A 20,099-nucleotide genomic window follows, 5' to 3' on the forward strand; every position below is an offset into this window, starting at 1 on the left:
CTTCCTTCCTTCCTTCCTTCCTTCCTTCCTTCCTTCCTTCCTTCCTTTCTTCCTTCCTTCCTTCCCTCCCTCCTATCTCTGTGTGTACGATGTGTTCATGAGATGAACACATGTCTGTGTGTATGTGAAGTGAGGACAGATGTGTCTGTGTATGGCGTTGGGCGTGATCCTCACTTCCATCCTGGCTGAGAGACTGTTTCTTTGCTGTTTGCCATTGCAGGCTAACTGGCCTGAAAGGTCTATCTCTGTCTCCTATGTTGCCATAGGAGCACTGTGCTGACAGACATGTGGTACTTACTGCAACAGCTTCACACGGATCTATGGTTTGTACGAAGGCATTACACATGGGGCCAGTTTTGTTTTTTAAATAAACAAAGCAGCAGATCCTTAGAGAGAAACCCTTTCTGGTCGGGCTGCTCCTATTCTCCAAGCCCACCAGCACCCTCCTGCTCACCTGCTGTGATATTCTGCTAGTGGATTTTCATCTTCTAGGATCTTCCGCCCCGCAAAGTCAATGGTGACTTTCTTAGAAAGTCGGGAGGCATGTCGGAGTTCTCTCAGCTCCTCCTCTCGTTTCTGCAGCATTTCCCGCTCAACTTTGGACAGCCACTGGTTAGAATCAGTGGCAAAATAATCTGATTCATCGTCAATGACTTGAGTCCTTCGGATACTGAGCAGAAAAAAAATAGAAAAACAACACAGAGCAACTAGGTCACATATTGACAAATATGGACTAATTACCACTTAACTTTTGCTGTTATAGAGGTTCCCATCTCAACTATGAAAGGCTGAGAGTATTGTAAAACCAGGCTAAGCTCTTCCTTACTTGAAAGGATTTGAGAGAGTGTAGCAATTGGCACCTGGAGAGTGGCATTAGTAGCTTAAGGAATTGTCATTCTTCACAGATATGCCTGCTATACTCTAGGGCTCTGAATCAAGGAGAAAGTAAGCGGCTCATGTCTGCCAGGATTAAATTTTTATAAAGTCTAATGCATGAAGATCCTATTTCTTATTCAACCTTAAGCCTCTATTAACCAGAAATTATAAAATTTAAAAACACTTAATGCCTAGTTTTTGATAACTTTTTTCTTGAGACAGGATCTCAGTATATAGTCCTGGCTGTCCTGAAATTCACTATGTAGACCAAACTGGCTATGAACTCACAGAGATCCTCCTGCCTCTGCTTCTCAAGTACTGTGATCAGAGGTGTGTGTCACTATGCCTGGCTTGGTTTTTGCTTAAATGTTCTTCTATTCTGTCTTTAGCACAAATATTTGTGTGCTGTCTGTATAATATTTATACTGTTCTGCAGTATAGTTTACTTAACACAAATCTTCCTTCATTTGAAAATGTAGTCTTCAAAACATTTACCCAACATCTAGATGACTTTACTGAATAGATTTAATCTGTAAGTTCTTAGTGCAGAATATATAAAAAAAAAAAATTAGGAGAGCCAGGTGTGGTGGCCCATGCTTTTAATCCTAGCACTTGGGAGGCAGAAGCAGGTGGATCTCTGCAAGTCTGATGCCAGGCTGGTCTACAGATCGAGTTGCAGCCCACCAAGGCCACAGAGTGAAACCTTGTCAAATGAAAACAAAAGCAAAAGCTAAGATGCCATTTTAAAAAATCCCCAATACAGAGCATTTGGTTGTTCTTTTTTATAAATCCTTTCACACTCCACCTTAAGAAGGCAGCAAGTGTCAAAATAATATTTACTTTATTATTTGTGGTGAGTGTTTTGCCACATGTACATTTGTGCACTCTATGTGAGTGAGTGCCTCATGCCTGTAGTGGTAAGAGGGCATTCCTCTGGAACTGCTACACTGGTGCTAGGAATCAAACCTGGGTCTCTGAAAGAGCATTACATTCTCTTAATCTTTGAAACAACATTTGGAATGTCAGAGAGTTGGTTTAGTTCTAGCTCTCCAAGAGCTTTAATTGTTTTAGCTCTACGGATGAGTTTTTGTCTTAGCACATTAGTCAAACCCTACCATACCTAGTTCTGTCAAATTCTAACAGTTTTTCTTTATGCCTGATAGCCTTCTCCAAACCAGACTTCACTCGAGATTCTTGATGAGGAAGAAGGTCCTTAGTAGAGACATCCACCTTTCCAGAATTCTCTGCCCCTGAAATTCAATAAGGAAAGCAAATGGTATCAGCCCATAGAACAGATCTGTTGTACTATTGTGAGGTCTGGTTCTAGCCTGATGATCTGAAGCATTTATTTAAATAAAAATGCTAAAGGTCAGGCTCAACCAAAATCAAGTGATGTTTGACACCAACTGTTCCTCAAAAAAAAAAAAAGAAGAAGAAAAAAAAGAAAGAAAGAAAGGAGAGGGGGTGGTTTCTTTATTTAAAGGAATCTACCAGGGTAATGGTGGCACACACCTTTATTCCCAGCACTCTGAAGGTAGAGGCAGGTGGATCTCTGAGTTTGATGCCAGCCTGGTCTACAGAGGGAGTCCCAGAACAGCCAGTGCTACACAGAGAAATCTTATCTCAAAAAACAAACAAAAAAAAAAATTTATTTTTTAAAAAAAGAGCTTGGACTATATAAGAGTGAGTTCTGAGATAGCCAGGGCTACATAGAGAAACCCTGTCTCAAAAAAGCCAAAAAGAATAAATACATAGTTTCATCATTTTGGGGTGGGGGGTGGGGCTGGAGAGATAGCTCAATGGTTAAGAGCACTGGTTGTTCTTCCAGAGAACCCAGGTTCAAATCTCAACAGCCCATAGCTGCCTATAACTTCAGTTTCAGGGGATTCGACTTCATACAGACATCAGTGGAAACAAAACAACAAAATACATAAAATAAATAAACCATTAAAAAAATCAAAAACTCCCAGCACTTGGGAGGCAGAGGCAGGCGGATTTCTGAGTTCGAGGCCAGCCTGGTCTACAGAGTGAGTTCCAGGACAGCCAGGGCTACACAGAGAAACTCTGTCTCAAAAAAAAACAAAAAAGAAAAAAAAAACAAAAACAAGACAGAGAACTTGCATCAGTGTAATTCTATTAATTACTAGTAATGTAGCAATTAATTAGAAGTAATGACATTAATAGTATTAATCATATTTAATAGAGTTGTATTACTCTAATTTTTTTCTTCATTACTGTCACTTTTCTGTTTTAGGGATCAATTCAAGTGTCACTGAATTAGTTCTAACTTAGCCTGCTTCCCTCTGCCCTCTCCCCAGTCTCTTTTATCTTCCATGTCCTTGAAAGCATGATATTCTTGAATTTTTACTCCATTATGGAAGCATCTTGCCAGTAGCAATTAGAACTATCATTCATGCAATGATGGAGATTTTCTGTTAATTTTCATTTTTTTCTACTTTATTGATCCAAATTCTTCTGTTTAGAGTTAGACTCTTCTTTACTATTTAGTTTGTTCCATTTGTTACAGAATGAATATAGATATTAAATTTTTCTGTTAAAATCTATTATAATTACTGTTGCTCAATAGTATGTAATTTTTAATAATAAGTTTTTTTAAATGCTTATTGAGGGGCTAGAGACATGACTTAGCACTCATGAGGGCTCAGGTTCAATCGCGAGCACCAAAAACCAAAAAATTAACAACAAAAAATGCTTTGCATCTTACGATGCACACCTTTAATCCTGGTACCTGGAAGGCAGACATAGGTTCAAGACCAGCCTGGTCTAGTAAGTGAGTTCCAGGCCAGCCAGGGGTACACAAGGAGGCCCAATCTCAAGGAATGAAAGAAGGAGGCAAGAAAGGAACCTAAGATTTACCTGACATGAGCTTCTTCAGCAGTTTCTGGCTTTTGTTTGAGTCACGCTGTAAAATGTCCTGTTCTTCATTCGTACATACCTATAATGTAAAGAAAGAGTTGTCATACAGAGCTTGAATGACACTGCTTGCTTGGCATGCTATAAAATGTAGCCTCAACACAAAGATCTCTGAATTCAAGGCCAGCCTGGTCTACAGAGCCAGTTCCAGGACAGCCAAGGCCACACAGAGAAACCCTGTCTCCAAAAAAAAAAGGTTCACTACAATAAGCATTCCTAAATAACTATATAATATATATATACACACACAGACATATATATACCTACTTTCTTTTTTTTTTTTTTTTTTTTTTTTTTGTTTTTCGAGACAGGGTTTCTCTGTATAGCCCTGGCTGTCCTGGAACTCACTCTGTAGACCAGGCTGGCCTCGAACTCAGAAATCCGCCTGCCTCTGCCTCCCAAGTGCTGGGATTAAAGGCGTGCGCCACCACCGCCCGGCTATATACCTACTTTCAAAGGACAAATAATTGCTTCTGTTGAGAATACTGAAAAAATCATGGCACATTTCAAAAGCCTTTGGTTAAAACAATAAACTCCAACTCTGACAATAGAAATTATAAGATGTTTTATCAGAAAGAAACAGAAGCTTGAGGATAGAGAGATGGCTCAGCAGTTAAGGACATTAGCTGTTCTTCCAGAGAACCTGAGTTCAATTTCAAGAAAACACATGGCAGCTCACAAGTTTCTGTAATTCCAGTTCTAGAGATTCAATTCCCTCTTTTGGCCTTTGAGGGGACTGGGCACAACTGTGGTCCACAGATGTAAACATGAACACACATAAAATTAAGAACCAATTAGAGCCAGGTGTGGTGGTGCATGCCTTTAATCCCAGCACTTGGGAGGCAGAGAGAGGTGGATCTCTGTGAGTTCAAGGCCAGTCTGGTCTACAAAATGAGTCCAGGACAGATAGGGCTCTGTTACATGGGGAAGACTTGTCTTAAAAAAAAAAAAAAAAAAATGAACCAACCAGAAGGCAAATAAATATAAATATGATAGTACACATCTATAATCAGTACATCAGTACTTAGGAATTTGAGGCAGGGGGACTGCCACAAACTTGATACTAGTCTGGTTTATAGAGGAAGTACAAAGACAGTTATTCATGCACCTGGACTACACAGGTAGCTTGAGACTAGCCTAGTTACACGTTAAGAGTGTGCTATAAAAGCTCACTTTTCTGTCTCCAGAGTACTAGCATTTCATTAAACAACGTAGGGAAGCAATCTCCTAAGAGAGATTGCAGAGGACTTGAATGACTGTGGTTATTAACTCAAAGCACAGTGTCTTAGGTAGGGCTTCTACTGCTGTGTTGACTGAAAACAATTTGATAGAAGGAAAGGGATTTTTTTTTATATTCTTAATTGTTTTTATTGTCTGAATGTTTGAATGTTTTGCCTATATATATATGTCGGTTCACTATGTGTATAACTAGTCTTGTTGAGGTCAGAAGAAAGCATTAGATCTGCTGAAACTGGAGTTATAGGCAGCTATGTGCCATTGCTTTAGCCCCCAAAAGGATACATGTCATCTTGTATTTCCAGGTGATAATGCATCACTGAGGGAAGTTATAGCAGAACCTGAGGCAAAAACTGATAAGTGATGTAAGGAATGCTGTTTACTGGCTTGCTCCTTTTGCCTTTTTATGTTTTTTGTTTTTTTGTTTTAAAGACAAGGTCTCATTCTAACTCTGGCTGGCCTGGAACTCACTATGTAAGCCAGGATAGCCTCAAACTCACAGATTCTCTTGCCTCTGCCTCCCAAGTACTGGGATTACAGGTATGCACTATCATACCTAGGTCTTGGCCTGTTTTCTTATATATTCCAGGACTATCTTCTTATAGGTGGGACTAAACACAATTGCAGGGCCTTCCCATATTAATCATAAGTTAAGAAAATGTTTCACAGGGTTATCTAGAGGCTAATCTTAGGGAAAGGTTTTCTCAACTGGTGTCCCTTCTTCTTAGATAACTCAAGTTGACAAACAACAACAAAAAATAAAACAAAAACAAAACAACAACAAAAAACCAAAACCAACCCAACCAGGACACACAGTGAAAACAAAAAAATGAAAGAAGGTATTTACCAAAGAGCCACAGAACAAGCAGGGGCCTGAACCCTCCTGCTCACAGACGATCCGCCCACAGACCAGACAGTTATTGATGAGTTTGTGCTTCTGGCCCAGGCAATCACACGGGTGACGACCAGGAAGCAGAACTGCAAGTTTGTCCTGTCCCTCTCTTGTATATAAATTGACAAATCTTGTCTTCTTCTTTACTGAGTTGTTGCTTTCTTGTGCCTAATAGTACAAAGACATCACAGGAGCACTGATCAATGACAGAAAAGACTCAAGGAGGAAACCCTTACTTCTGCTGAGCAACTACTTACACCTTATCCAAAAATTACCAGAGAAGGGGAAAACACAGATTTCTTACAATCAGGGGCCCTGATAAAGACAAGGTAATTAAACCTAGCAATTGCTTTATTTGTTAGTAGTTCTCAATCACTTAATATACCTTAGAGCAAGGTAAATGTAGCAATCAGCTTGATATGTTTTTAAAAGAAATTTTTACACATGTAAAAACATGCATGAGTATGTGCATACTATGTATGGTGTTCTTGTAGAGGTCAGAGGACAACTTGCAGGAATCAGTTCTCCCTTTCTACCATGTAGATTCATTCTCTCTTTCTACCTCTGGATTCAGAGGACAGAACTCAGTCTTGATGGTAAGCACTTTTATCCAGAACCATATGCTGTCCCTTGAGATATTTAATACTACATGCAGATGTTTTATTATTCAAATGTAGTGAGTTGGTGTAGGCATAATGGTTTCGTAGACTGTGTAAAGTTTACCCCTGTGTTATTCAAATGCTGATTTCCCTGCCCTCATATTGTATTTCAATCCAGACATGGCATTGTAATACGTAGACCAAGAATTTCCTGTCTCAAGTTTGTGTAAACAGTTCTTACCATTTATTCTTTGCCTTGTCAATAAATGCCAATCACAAGCCAGGTGGTGGTGGCGGCGCACGCCTTTAATCCCAGCACTAGGGAGGCAGAGGCAGGCAGATTTCTGAGTTTGAGGCCAGCCTGGTCTACAGAGTGAGTTCCAGGACAGCCAGGGCTACACAGAGAAACCCTGTCTCAAAAAAACAACAAACAAACAAACAAACAAACAAACAAAAAATATGCCAATTACCCAATGGCTGGACAGAATAGAGAATAGGTTGGGATTCCTGCCAGCCAGAGGAAGGAGAGAGGGAGAAAGGGAGATTCAGATGAGCAAGGAGGATGGAGGAATTGGAGCCAGGTGGAAGGGGTCTGGAGAGAGATCATAGAAACACACCTGAAGCCCAAAGAGCCAGATCAATATTAATATGCAAATAACATGGGATGGAGCAGTGAGGTAGCCAGATTAGCACAGAAGGTAAAGGTAGATAGATCATTTAACTGCTCAGCTATTGAGGTGCAGATTTAAATAACTCTTGGTTTTTACTGTGTGGTTATTGGGGAATAGTATAAGGTAAATAAATAATTGCTGCCAGATTAATTCAGTGTTACATTTATATGAAAAATAATTCATTTACAAATTGAGTTATTTTTTGTTTTTGTTTTTTAGTCACATCTGGCTTAAAACTATTAAGTTCAAAGTAGAAGATGACATTGATTCTCCTGCCTGTACTTCCTGAGTGCTGGGGTGACAGGCATACATGACCACGCACTTAATAAGCAGTACAGGGATGGAACACAGTGGTTCATGGGTGCCAGGCAAGCTACATGCCCCAGCCCTATTTTTCCTTTTTTTTTTTTTTTTTTTTTTTTTTTGTGGTGCTGGCTATTATTGAACTACTGCATTATGAACACCAGGCATATGCTCTGCTACTGAGCTATATTCCTAACCCTTAATATCTTGAACCACAGCTAGAGAATGCCTTTAGGGGTTAGCTAGATGATTCATTAAATACAGATGCTTGGCATGCCAAAATGACCTGAATTTAATACCCAGGGCCACATCATAAGAGAATCAACTTCCACCAATTGTATGCATGTGCATGTACACAGAATAAATAAATAAATAAATAAAACTAAGAATTAAGGGCTGGAGAGATGGCTCAGCAGTTAAGAGCACTGACTGCTCTTCCAAAGGTCCTGAGTTCAATTCCCAGCAACCACATGGTGGCTCACAACCATCTGTAATGGGATCTGATGCCCTCTTCTGGTGTGTCTGAAGAAAGTAATGGTGGTGTCCTCATATGCACAAAATAAATAAATAAATCTTAAAAAAAAAAAAACTCTAAGAATCAAATACTTCTAAATGTAGATAACACCCATAGATCTCAAAACAAAGGCAATCAATAGGATAAAAAAATCATTAAGAAATTTATTCATTCAGAAATGACTAAGAAAGAAGCAAGAGTGTAGCTGGTGGGACAGCATGAGGTAAGCATGCATACAGCCATACATTCAGTCCCGATTACTGGGGAGGGGGGAGATAAGAAAACAAATAACGTTATAAAAAATGATCACAAACTTAAATAGGAATTTCATAGCAACAGATATTCAAATGACCAACAGAAGCATGAAAAAGTGTGCAACACCTTTTGCAATTAAAACACTACAACACGGGCTGGTGAGATGGCTCAGTGGTTATGAGCACTGACTGCACTTCCCAGCAACCACATGGTGGCTAACAACCATCTGTAATGATATCTGATGCCCTCTTGTGGGGTATCTGAAGACAGCTGCAGTGTACTTACATATAATAAATAAAAAAAAATTAAAACAAAACAAAACAAAACAACACAACACAACACTTGAGTGTTGTTCACAGGTAAAGTACTTCCGTAGCATAGACTAGGCTGTGGGTATGGGGATCAAAATAATGAATACATAAACTAAACATTTCTATAATTCTTTTTTTTTTTTTGGTTTTTCAAGACAGGGTTTCTCTGTGTAGCCCTGGCTGTCCTAGAACTCACTCTGTAGACCAGGCTGGCCTTGAACTCAGAAATCCACCTGCCTCTGCCTCCCAAGTGCTAGGATTAAAGGCATGCGCCACCACTGCCTGGCTTCATTTCTATAATTCTTGATGCATGGTGTCAATATTATTTATTGACAATTGACAGGACAATGTCAATATGAGAGGAAATATCTCAGTGATTTAATGTATATCTATCTTATTAATACAGACATCTTGGTTTGATTCATGCCTTGGGGCAGAGGCATGATGTGAGACTTTTGGTGTTAAAATTGGAAAAGTTCCCAGTAAACCCGGAGGAGCATGAAGCCATCCTAGTTCCTACTGAGACTGAACACAAACATACTTACTGGTCAGATGTTTTTTGTCACTTGTCGTGATCTTTGTAAAGTTTGCTCTCCTTGTTTTTGCATTAGTTTTTAGTTTTTAGTTTTCTAAGACAAAGTCTCATGCTGTAGCTCTAGCTGGCCTTGAATTCATCATGAAGACCAGGCTGGCCTTGAATTTAAGGCATTCTTTCTGCTTCAGACTCCTGAGTGCTAGGACTACAGGCTTCAGGTCACCATGTTCACCTCCACTCATGTTTTTGCATGTTATCCTACTCAATTGTCTTATCCCATCTTAAATTAATTAATTTTCTTCTTTAGAGAAATTTAGCTTGTCAAGTTGTGCTGACTATAAATGTTTCAGTTGTCCAGGTTGCAGTGACTATGGTCTGAGCTCTCTTGAAAGGCTGAGGCAGTAAGATTTTGAGTTCAAACAGCTTGGGATACTAGGCCAGCCTGATTTAAAATAAGTTTTGAAGACTGAATATGGATAATAATGGTAGAAGGGAAAACTTTCAAACCAAGAATAGAGACTCATTATGCATTCCAAGGTGGCTTTGAATTCACTAAGTAGCCCAGGTTGGCCTGGAACCCTCAATCTTCCTGCCTAGGTCTCTCAACTGCCTGGCAGTCTTGTTTTTGTTTGTTTGTTTTGGTGTTTATTTTGATGTAGAGCATGGTGTAAACAACCCCCCCCACACACACACACACAAATTATGCAGTCAAGTTTCCCCCATTTGGGGAAATCACAGCAGTCAGCACATTCAGAGTGCTATGGATAAGCCTTGTCCTGGGAAAACCACCTGCAATATCACGGTGTCTCTCCTGCCATGTAAGTATGCCTGGCAGTTTTCATAACATCAAGAAGCATATCATTATTTAGTTCTTACTGCCCTCTCACACGCTGAAGCTGAAAGTAGGGTGCTTCATTAACTATTATTCATCCAGGGCTAGGAGTGTAGCTCAGTGGCAGAGTGCTTGTCTCATGCACATGCACAAGGTCTTAAGTCTGATCCTCAGTATGAAATAAGTCTTATAGAGAGTGGTGGCACACACTTGGGATCTCAGACCTTGGCGGATAGAGATAGCAAGAGCAGGCGTTCAAGGCTAACAGCAAGTTAGATGTCTGTCTAAGCTGCATGGTGCCTTATCTCAAAAGGAAAAAAGGCCCACCACTACATATAGAGAGTAATATGTCAGCATTGTCAGCTCTGTCCCTAAGACTCATCAGTCTGTTAAATCTGACAGTGTAGACCAATTTCTTCACTTTGTCTCTAAAACATATTAGTCATTTTCTCTTGTCCACATAGCCAGGAAAAGCTTACTTTTGTAAGCACTTACCTTGGCCAAATCTAAAGGTGTTTTGACCTCCACAGTCACATCAGGTTCAGGAAACGCAAGAACTTCCTGTTTGTTTCTTCCTTTCCTCCTACTCCGCTTTAGCTGGTCCACTGATCTCTGTCCATCTAAAATTTCTTTAAAGAATAAAATAAAATACACACAGCTACAGAAAGAGACTAGTAAGTTTGATTAGTTTCTATAGCTAAAACCTGAAGGTAATTCTCTTTTTTAAAAAAGAATGCATGTTAGCTCTTGCTTTCTTGATCTCTTGCCTCTAGCTCCTCTCGGTCCCCTCACTCCTCTCCCCTTCCCTTCCCCCTCTCTCCACGTGGTCATGGCCGGCCTTTACTCCTCTACTTCTCTCCTCTCTCTCTCCCTCCTTCTTTCTCCGCCATCTTCTCCCATTTCTCTCCCCCCACCTTTGCCCTCTGCCCTGAATAAACCCTCCCCACCTTGGAAAAAAAAAGCATATTAATGCTGTATCTGCATGTATACCTCCATGCCAGAAGAGGGCACCAGAGCTCATTACAGATGGTTGTAAGCCCCTATGAGGTTGCTGGGAATTGAACTTAGGACCAATGAAAGAACAGTAGGAGCACTTAACTGCTGAGCCATCTAGAAGGTAGTTCTTAATATTTTCAGTCAAGAAGTCAGGCAGAACTGCTCTCAATTAAAAATTAAACCACCATTTTCATGACTGTGGTCAATGATGAATAATTTCAAACAGGGTTGGTGCTTGCCTGCCATGCAAGCAGCCCTGGCCTGAATCCCAGCACTACAGGAAAAACTCAAGATATGACTGAGTGGAGGCTAGTAATGTAAACTCAGAAAGTCTGATACTTTACACTGTGTAGTAAAAGCATATTATTTGGTTTGGTGTTCATCTCTTGAACTATATAAATAGATACCTCTAAATATCATTCATACTATAATCAGTCAATACTTTCTTTCAGATATATGTATCTTTGAAAGTATTTATAAAAATAGGGCTGGAGCTGGGCATGGTAGGACATGATTTTAATTATTTAGCACTTAAAGAAAGAGGCAGACAGATCTCTGAGTTCAAGGCCAACCTGGTTTACAAAGTGAGTTCCAGAACAGCCAGAGCTCCGTAGAGAAACCTTGCCTTTGAAAAAGAAAAACACAAACAAAACAAATCAAAAGAGATGACGCAGCAGTTACTATATTGCCTAGGCATGGTTCAATTCCCAGTACACACACATGGCAGCTCACACCATCTGAAACTCCAGTTTTAGGGAACCCAGTTCCCTCTTTGGGCCTGCAAGGGCACCAGACATGCACATGTCAGAGACAATCATGCAGGCATTATACCCATACACATTAAATAAATATTTTAAAAATATTTTAAAATATATTTATAAAAATGCCTTTTTTTTTTTTTTTTGTAGTATGGGGAATGGAACACAGGCTCTCACACAGGCTAAGCAAGTGTCTTACCACTGAGTGAGGATTGGGCCCTTGAGAGATATTTCTTTAATCCATGTATAACTTTTTGAAATTATCCTAAAGCCACAATTGTGCCTGAAAAATGATCCTTTTGTGAATTTGCTGTAAATTTAAAAAAGGTGGCTGGTACTCAGAGTGGTGGAACACACTTTCAATCCCAGGACTTGGGATACAGAGGCACACAGAAAAGCTTGATAGGTTAGAGCTACGGAACTCAACTTGTGGGTTGTGAACCCTTTGGGGTCGCATAGCAGATAGTCTGCATATTGGATATTTACATTAGAATTCATAACAGTAGCAAACTTACAGTTATGAAGTAGCAACAAAACAATTTTATGGTGGGAGGGGTCACTTCATCATGAGGAACTGTATTAAAGGTTGAGAATCCCTGGGTTAGAACAATATTCATTACTGACTGAATAGACCTAAGCTGAAAATATGCACACATAAGACTCTGCTTAAGTTAGCTATGAACAAGTAATACTCAGTGGCAGAAAACACTAAGGCTTCTGAAGCCAAGCATTTCTCAGTGTTATTTCGATTATTACTTAACCACATTGACTTACCATCTTTTTTCAAGCACTGTTGAAAAGAATCAGAAGTGAACTCTTGATAACTTTTTTGCCATTTGGTTATAAGATCTTCTATGAATTGACCCTTTTTGCCCTCATTTCCCTGGAGAAGGTCTGTCACATATTCTCGTATTTCTTCAGCACTCTCAATTGACAAAACGTATCTAAGGAGGTAAAGATATAAATTGCTGAAACAAAAATAGTTTACTGTATGGCTTTCATAAATCATAACAGAGATGAAGGTACTAACCATTATTCATCAGGGCTGATGGGAGCTTAGCCAAACAAAACTTGCCTAGCATACATGACATTTGGGGTACAATGCTAGCACTACTTCACAAATACAAACAAAAAGCATTCATTAATTTATTAAGAGTGTTTACTTTAGGCCATGCACTCTGCTACAAGCTAAGAATATCAATTTGATGAGGACAAAGACCCTGATTCCAAGTAGGTCATAATCTAACTTATATATGCTATTTATGCATTTACTGTTTTCAGTATTTTAATAAATTGTGGGGCTAGAGAAATGGCTCAGTATTTAAGAGCACTTGAGGATCTTTAACAGGACATGAGTTCAATTCCCAGCACCCACATGGTTATTCACAATCACTCCTAATTCCAATTCCATGGATCGAATGTTTTCTTTTAACCTTTGGAGGTATCAGGCATAAACACAGGACAGGTCCTGAGTTCAAATTCTCAGCAACCACATGGTGGCTCACAACCATCTGTAATAAGACCTGATGCCCTCTTCTGGTGTGTCTGAAGACAGCTACAGTGTACTCATATAAATAAAATAAATGAACAAATACTTAAAAAAAAAAAAAAAAAAAAAAGCACATGCCTTTAATTCCAGCACTTGGGTGGCAGAGGCAAGCGGATTTCTGAGTTAGAGGCCAGGTCTACAGAGTGAGTTCCAGGACAGCTGGGGCTACACAGAGAAACCTTGTCTCGAAAAAACAAAACAAAACAAAACAAAAAAGTAGAAAAAAAAGGAATTGTCCCATCCTTGATAGCATATGCACTAGAAACAGGTGTGCTGAAAACAGCCTGTGGATGGGTTCCCTGGATTCCACGACAGCCATGAATGTAGGGCAACATAAAATTGTAGAATTACATAAAGCATTATAAATGTTTTGGTGGATTTTTTGGTAGCTCTATCACATGATTCTAGAGTGTGAACTCTGTAGATGATAACATCTCTCACAAGGTAAAACACGGGATGTTGACACACCTCAGCAAGTAGAGCTAGGTGCTTTTCACCAAGCCTAACAACCAGAGTTTGGTGTAGAAAAAGAGAGCCAACTCCCACGAGTTGTCCTCTGACCTCACCTGTATACACAGATGTGTGTACACACACATAAATAAATACTGTAATTAAAAATTTTTTAATATTGAATATACTTGTTATATTCTTCTAGCATGATAATGGAATTTTGATTATAATCTATAAACAAACCTATGCATTTATACTTCATTAAGAACATCTTATCTCAAAAAAAATCTTATCTCCAGATTTAATTAATTAAATTTGTTTGGCTGGTTTTGCTTTTATTGTTGTTCTAAGGATGGAACCTCAGCCTTGCATATATCTCTACCACTGAGCTACACTGTGGTCATCGGACTTAACTATAAATTAAATTAAATTAAATTAAATTAAATTAAAAAGAGCTAGAGAGAGCTAGAGAGACGGCTCAGTGGTTAAGAGCACTTGAAGCTTTTCCAAAGGACCTGGGTTCCATTCCCAGCTGCACCTCATATTTGTAACTCAAGTCCCAGATGATCTGATGCCTTTTGGTAGTCTATGATAGCACTACCCACACACAGTACACAGACATGTATGCAGACTAACAACCATACACAAAAAATAAAAATTTTTAAAATTAAAAAATTTAAAGACACAGTGCCTAACTGGGTGATGCATGTCTTCAATCCCAGAACACAAGTGTCAGGAGCAGGTGGATTTCTGGGAGTTTGAGGTCATCCTAGTCTTCATAGTGAGTTTGAGGCCAGCCTGAACTTAACAGTTAAGAATCCTTATCTTACTTAACAAGGAGGTGAGGGGCTGGAGGGCAACTAATAGCACTGGCTGCTCCTCCTGACTTCAGCTCCCAGCCCTCACTCAGATGGTGGGCTCAGAAGCATCTCTAATGGGATCTGATGCCCTCTTCTATCATACAGGCATACGTGCAGCAGAGCACTCATTCACATAAATACATAAATATTGTTTAAAAAATGACACAGTGACTTTTCAGAACTTACACACTCTAACCACCTTGTTCTCCAAGCTTACTAGTCCCATCAATAGAGCAGTTCTTATCAAAAACCTACAAAGTTAACCCTGGAGTTTTCAAACCCTGAAAGAACTAAAGAGCTCCAGGTACATAGTAGTAAATGTCATTTCAACAATTTAACCACTTAAAAGACATGTATCATCCAAACGTTATAAAGCAAGTCTCATCGATTAAAATCAAATCATGAATCTATGAAGATGTGGAGAAAAGTGCATTCTTCTGACTCTGTGTACTGATCTTTATGTCTTCTAATATGTCACTGACTAGGAGGCTAATTCTGTGTTAATAATTCTTTTAGTATTATTTAGGACACTTATGTAAACTTATTCACATTCTTACAATATTACATCTGTGTTATTCAAATTAAATGTTAAACAAAGCACAGCAGCTGCTTTCATCCTAACATAATAGCCTGATGCAAACTAGTGAACACTTAATAAGTACTTCAAATAATATTATAGCATGCTTGAGTCCTTGTGATCAGCACACTTCTTGTCTAACTTGTTTTAACAATGTAAGCAGGTGTTAAGCCATACTTACAGTTTTAACTTTAAACAGCCAGGATGTCTTAACTCTTCCTTGAAAAAAAATTATTTTCTCCAAAACTCAGAAAACTGACCTTATTTCTCATAATTCCAGAATAGCAATTTGTTTTCAGCAACACAGAATTAAATTAAGGAAAAACTCTTAGTTTTGTTTTCTTTTTAATCAAGTCTCTTTTTGTAATCTTCCCCTCCACCTGAATACTTTGAGCCTGAGCTTTTACCTATCCTTTAGGTCTCAGGTGAAAGCATCTTTTCTGGTACATTTTAGGAGTTTCAAATCATAATGCATATCCTTTATTGAATAGTTTATTGGATACAGAAAAGTGTATTATGTTCTCCCAGAAGCTTCCTCCCATTGCAGAACTTGTCAACACTAGGTCATCTTGATTGCCCAGAGCCTGGCATACAGTAATAGTGCAACAAATTGTTAATCATTTCAAAAAATATTAAGTAATCACCATCTGTTTTATAAGACTTAAAACATTAAAGGCAAGGTCTAACAATTATTAATTTTCTAAATAAAGGGGAGGGTGCAAAGAGGGGGATTAATTTGCCAAAGGCTCCAAAACGGCTAATGGCAACAGAAAACTGAATGTGACTCAAATTAGGAACCATCTGTCACCCCTCGTGTAAATTCTAGGCTCTGCTTGATACAGACTACAACGTTCAGAGTAAGGAATTTCTAGAAAGCCAATCTGACTTATTCTCTCCACAATCTGTAAGCAAACCGATTCCCGGGACAATCTTACAGGTCCAAATACTACTTTGTCACTTTCCTAGGAGAGTGGGTAGAGTCTGGCATACTTATCTAGAGGCTAAACTGAATAAGTGGAAGCCAAAATTCAAACCCTAGAGACTGCAGTTCCTTTTATCTTACTTTTTTTCTCCTCCCGGCTTTCCCGTTCGCCCTACCAGGCATATCACAGAGCTGTTTTCCACCTCAGTCCCGGAACCCATCTTACTGTATGATCTCCTCGCTGACATCCAGGGAGAAAGTTTTTCGCAACTGCTGTGTGCACCAGTGTACTAGAGGATCCCGGGACGCCGCCCCAGCCACCGCCATCTTCCCCAACCGGAACCAGCTGGGCTGCAAAAGCCTCTTGTCCTGTACTGGACTAGTTCCCTTCACAACGCCAACCTCGTTGACTAGGGTTCCGCAAACTTGCACCGCCCCGCTCGGTCGCGCCAGCTTCTCTCAGCTTCCGGGTCTGTCTACACGTGTGTGGGAGAAAGGAGCTCGGAGGAGTCTTTGGCACTGAGGGGCAACTCCAGGAAGGGCACTGGCAATTGTGTTAAGAAGACAATACAGGCACCTATAAAAGAGCTGCTGTTAGTATTCTGTCTAAACTCCGCCCCACAGTTACCTGGCACAGCCAGGTAGGCCTGGCCCACTATAAACGGGGTTGCTTGCCCCTCCTCTCTTGATCTCCCTGTCCCCTCGACCCTTTCCCCTTCCCTTCCCCCTCTCTCCACGTGTTCATGGCCGGTCTCTACTCCTCTGCTTCTCCCTCTCCCTCTCCCTCTCCCTCTCTCCTCCCTCTCTCTCTCTCTGCCTCTACAACCCGCCTGGCTCCCCTCCTCATAAACTCTATTCTATACTATACTAGTGTGCGGCTGGTCCCTCAGGGGTTAGAGATACCTCAGCATGGTCCCACTGAGACATCCCCTTCCCCCATACCCATACCCACAGAACATACTCTGTCTTTTTAAAAACACATCAGCTGTAGTAGAAATGAAAGTAGGACCACAAAAGATGGGTATAGTCTTCAAATCTAGTCTGATTTTGATTACAAAAATTTAAAACAGCCGTTGTCAGGAGGATATCAAATCCAAAGCCTGCTTTTGTGGTATTAAGTGAACTCAAAGCCAGCCTTTGTAATTTAGCGAGGCCCTGTCTCAAAATTAGAATGAGGCGGAATGGAGGGATACTAACCAAAATGTTCAGTGATACCCTGCCTCCTGCGTATGCAAGAATCTCGGTTCACTCCCCAGTTGGACAACGAAAGGAAAACAAAATCTCCAGCTCTTGGCAAGCTATTTGTAAGCACGGTACTACTATTTGATCTGAGGATGGTGGTTCTCATTTTTAGTGCTGTCTGTAATTGAGACTAGAATCTCACTAATACAGAACATGAAGGCTTAAAAACATCTGGAGCTCCAGTTCCAGGGACTCCGATCTCTTCCAGCCTAAGAAGGCACCAAGCACGCGTGTGATACACATACATATTTGCAGGCACTTACACATAATAAAAATTAAACAATTTTTTAAATTAAAAATCTTGGAAAAATTACATTAGCTGAGCATGCTGGCACACGCTTTTAACTCTAGGAGGCAAAGGTAGGTGGACCTTCGTTCAAGGCTAGCCTGGTCTTTGTAGTAAACTCCAGGCCAGCTAGGGTTACTAGTGAGACCCTGTCTTTAAAATATTATCTTATCTATTTGTGTATTTGTCCATGTGTATGTCTGTGGGCACAAGTGGCAGTCAGAGCACAGCTTGTGGGAGAGTACTTGCCTTCTACCGTATGCATCCTGGGAATCAAACACAGGTGGTCAGGCTTGGCAGCAAGAGTCTTTACTTTCCGAGCCATTTCACTGACCCAACAACTTTTTTTAAAAAAATAATGTTAATTAATGGTGAGAATAAATTTCATCCTTTCATAATAATCTAATCTGATTATTAATTCTAGTGATTCAAATAATGTCTCTAAAATCTTCTCTAGATTTATTCATTCCCATAGTTTAGTAGATCAGTGGTAGAGACTGTACTTGATATACAAGGCTGTACATGATATACAAGTCATATCCCTAGTAGGAAGATATAAATTTAATCAGAAATTCCATCAATACATGCACACTTCAACTTTTCTGTTCTTTTTTTCTTAAAGCGTTTGTTTTGTGTTGGTGGGTGTGTTTCAGTGCTATGGCACCGTAGAGATTGGAGGAGGACACCTTGCAGGAGACAGTTCTGTCCTTGTAGCATGTGGGTCCTGGGAACAGAACTCAAATCCTCAGGTTTGGTGGCAAGTGTGCTTACCTGCTGAACCATTTTGCTGTCCTTACTACAACTTTTCTTAATGCATTAGGCCTCAACTCTTCAAGATTTTCATGTTTAAATCACATAACTCTGTGTTTTAATTGTAGAGAAGGACTTCTCTAAACCAATGTTTTTTGTTTTGTTTTGGTCTTTTTTTAAAAGATTTATTTATTTATTTATTTATTTATTTATTTATTATATATGAATACACTGTAGCTCTCTTCAGACACCCCAGAAGAGGGCATAAGATCCCACTACAGATGGTTGTGAGCCACCATGTGGTTGATGGAAATTGAAGTCAGGATCTCTGGAAGAGCAGTCAGTGCTCTTAACCACTGCACCATCTCTCCAGCCCTTGTTTTGGGCTTTTGAGACAGGGTCTTTTTGTAGTCCAGGCCATCTTGGAACTCTAGGCTGGCCTCAGTTCTGAGAGACCGTCCCGCTGCCTGAAGCCTAATTACCATCTTCTGCCTCTCTTCTTTCTTCTCCACCCATTCTTCTAGACAGGGTTCACATATCCCAGGCTGGCCATGAGCTCACCAGTGACTGAGGATAGCACTGAACTTCTGATTGCACTCATGTGCCATCATGCCTAGCTTTATGTGGTGCTGGGAAGCAAGCTAAGAGTTTATGCCTATTTGGCAAGTACTATGCCAATTGTGTCACATCCCCAGATTCCAGAGTAGTCATTTTAATAAAAAAACTTTTGCTAAGTATCGTGCTTTTTTGTGTGTTCTTCATAGACACCATTGGTATTAAAAGACAAACAAAAGCAGGACAGTGGTGGCACACGCCTTTAACCTCAGCACTCAGGAGGCAGAGACAAGAGGATCTCTTTCAGTTTGGTCCCAGTCTGGCCTACAGAGTTAGTTCCAGGATGGCCAGGGCTACACAAAGAAACCCTGTTTCAAAAACAAACACAACTACAATAAAATGTATATTGTTCCTGTGTGAAAAGGCATATTTGAAATTCTCTCTAGCCATCTGCTTGAAATGTAAGAGAAAAGACATATTCTCTGGGTCCTTTCTTTGCAGGACTCTAGAATGCTGAGTTCAACTAGGCAATTCAGTCTGGAGTAGAAGGCATTTAAGAGGAAACAATACTATTTAAGAACCAATGTGAAGTCTGGCCAGGGGGAGCACACTTTTGATCCCAGTACTTGGGAGGCAGAAGCAGGTGGATTTCTAAATTGGATGCCAGCCTGGTCTACAGAGTGAGTTTCAAGACAGCAGAGCTACACAGAGAAACCCTGTCTATAAAAATAAAACAAACAAAAAAGAACCAATGTGCATTTTGATGAAGGTGAAAGAATGACAACAACGGAATGCTTTTGATTGGCTTGTTAATTTTTATGTGGGAATCTGGCAGTGATCTAACACTCGAGGGTTAAGATAAATTACAGGCGATTGCTAACATTATAATGCCTAAACCCTTTCATTATTTTCACCTGAGTTGTTTGTTTTTCAGTTGGTTGGCTGGTTGGTTTTCTTTTCTCTGTGTAGCCCTGGCCTTCCTGGACCTGACTCTGTAATGGTCCAGGATGGCCTTGGTTCACCTGCTTCTGCCTCCTGAGTGCTTAGAATTGAAGGCCTGCACCACAGCCTGGCTCTTTTTTTCTTAATGATTTATGTGCATTGATTCACATTTTGCCCAAGTGTGTCTGTGTCAATGTCTCAGATCCCCTGGAGCTGGAGTTACAAACAGTTGTGAGCTGTCGTGTAGGTGCTAG

General features: G+C 40.0%; 1 protein-coding gene and 1 non-coding gene across 4 annotated transcripts in view; both read right to left on the reverse strand.

Moving 5' to 3' along the window:
* Trip4 (thyroid hormone receptor interactor 4) overlaps positions 1 to 20,099 on the reverse strand; it is a 78,523-nt gene that overhangs the window by 38,671 nt on the left and 19,753 nt on the right. For 2 of the 3 annotated variants that reach the window (XM_028752366.1, XM_028752364.1), the window contains exons 2-8: positions 16,297 to 16,647; positions 12,487 to 12,656; positions 10,454 to 10,587; positions 5,894 to 6,106; positions 3,754 to 3,832; positions 1,997 to 2,126; positions 455 to 670 (exon numbers count right to left, since the gene is read on the reverse strand). In XM_028752366.1, coding sequence (XP_028608199.1) covers positions 455 to 670; positions 1,997 to 2,126; positions 3,754 to 3,832; positions 5,894 to 6,106; positions 10,454 to 10,587; positions 12,487 to 12,656; positions 16,297 to 16,397 — 1,043 coding nt within the window. In that variant the 5' untranslated portion in view covers positions 16,398 to 16,647. Of the gene's footprint in view, positions 1 to 454; positions 671 to 1,996; positions 2,127 to 3,753; positions 3,833 to 5,893; positions 6,107 to 10,453; positions 10,588 to 12,486; positions 12,657 to 16,211; positions 16,648 to 20,099 lie in introns of those variants that run through there. The other variant, XM_028752365.1, reaches the window with a different exon arrangement.
* LOC114608436 lies at positions 9,791 to 9,952 on the reverse strand. The gene has a single exon (XR_003709369.1). It is a non-coding gene; the product is annotated as a U1 spliceosomal RNA (small nuclear RNA).

This window comes from Grammomys surdaster, unplaced genomic scaffold (genome assembly GCF_004785775.1).
Source record: "Grammomys surdaster isolate TR1022 unplaced genomic scaffold, NIH_TR_1.0 125896, whole genome shotgun sequence".
NCBI classification, from domain to species: domain Eukaryota; kingdom Metazoa; phylum Chordata; class Mammalia; order Rodentia; family Muridae; genus Grammomys; species Grammomys surdaster.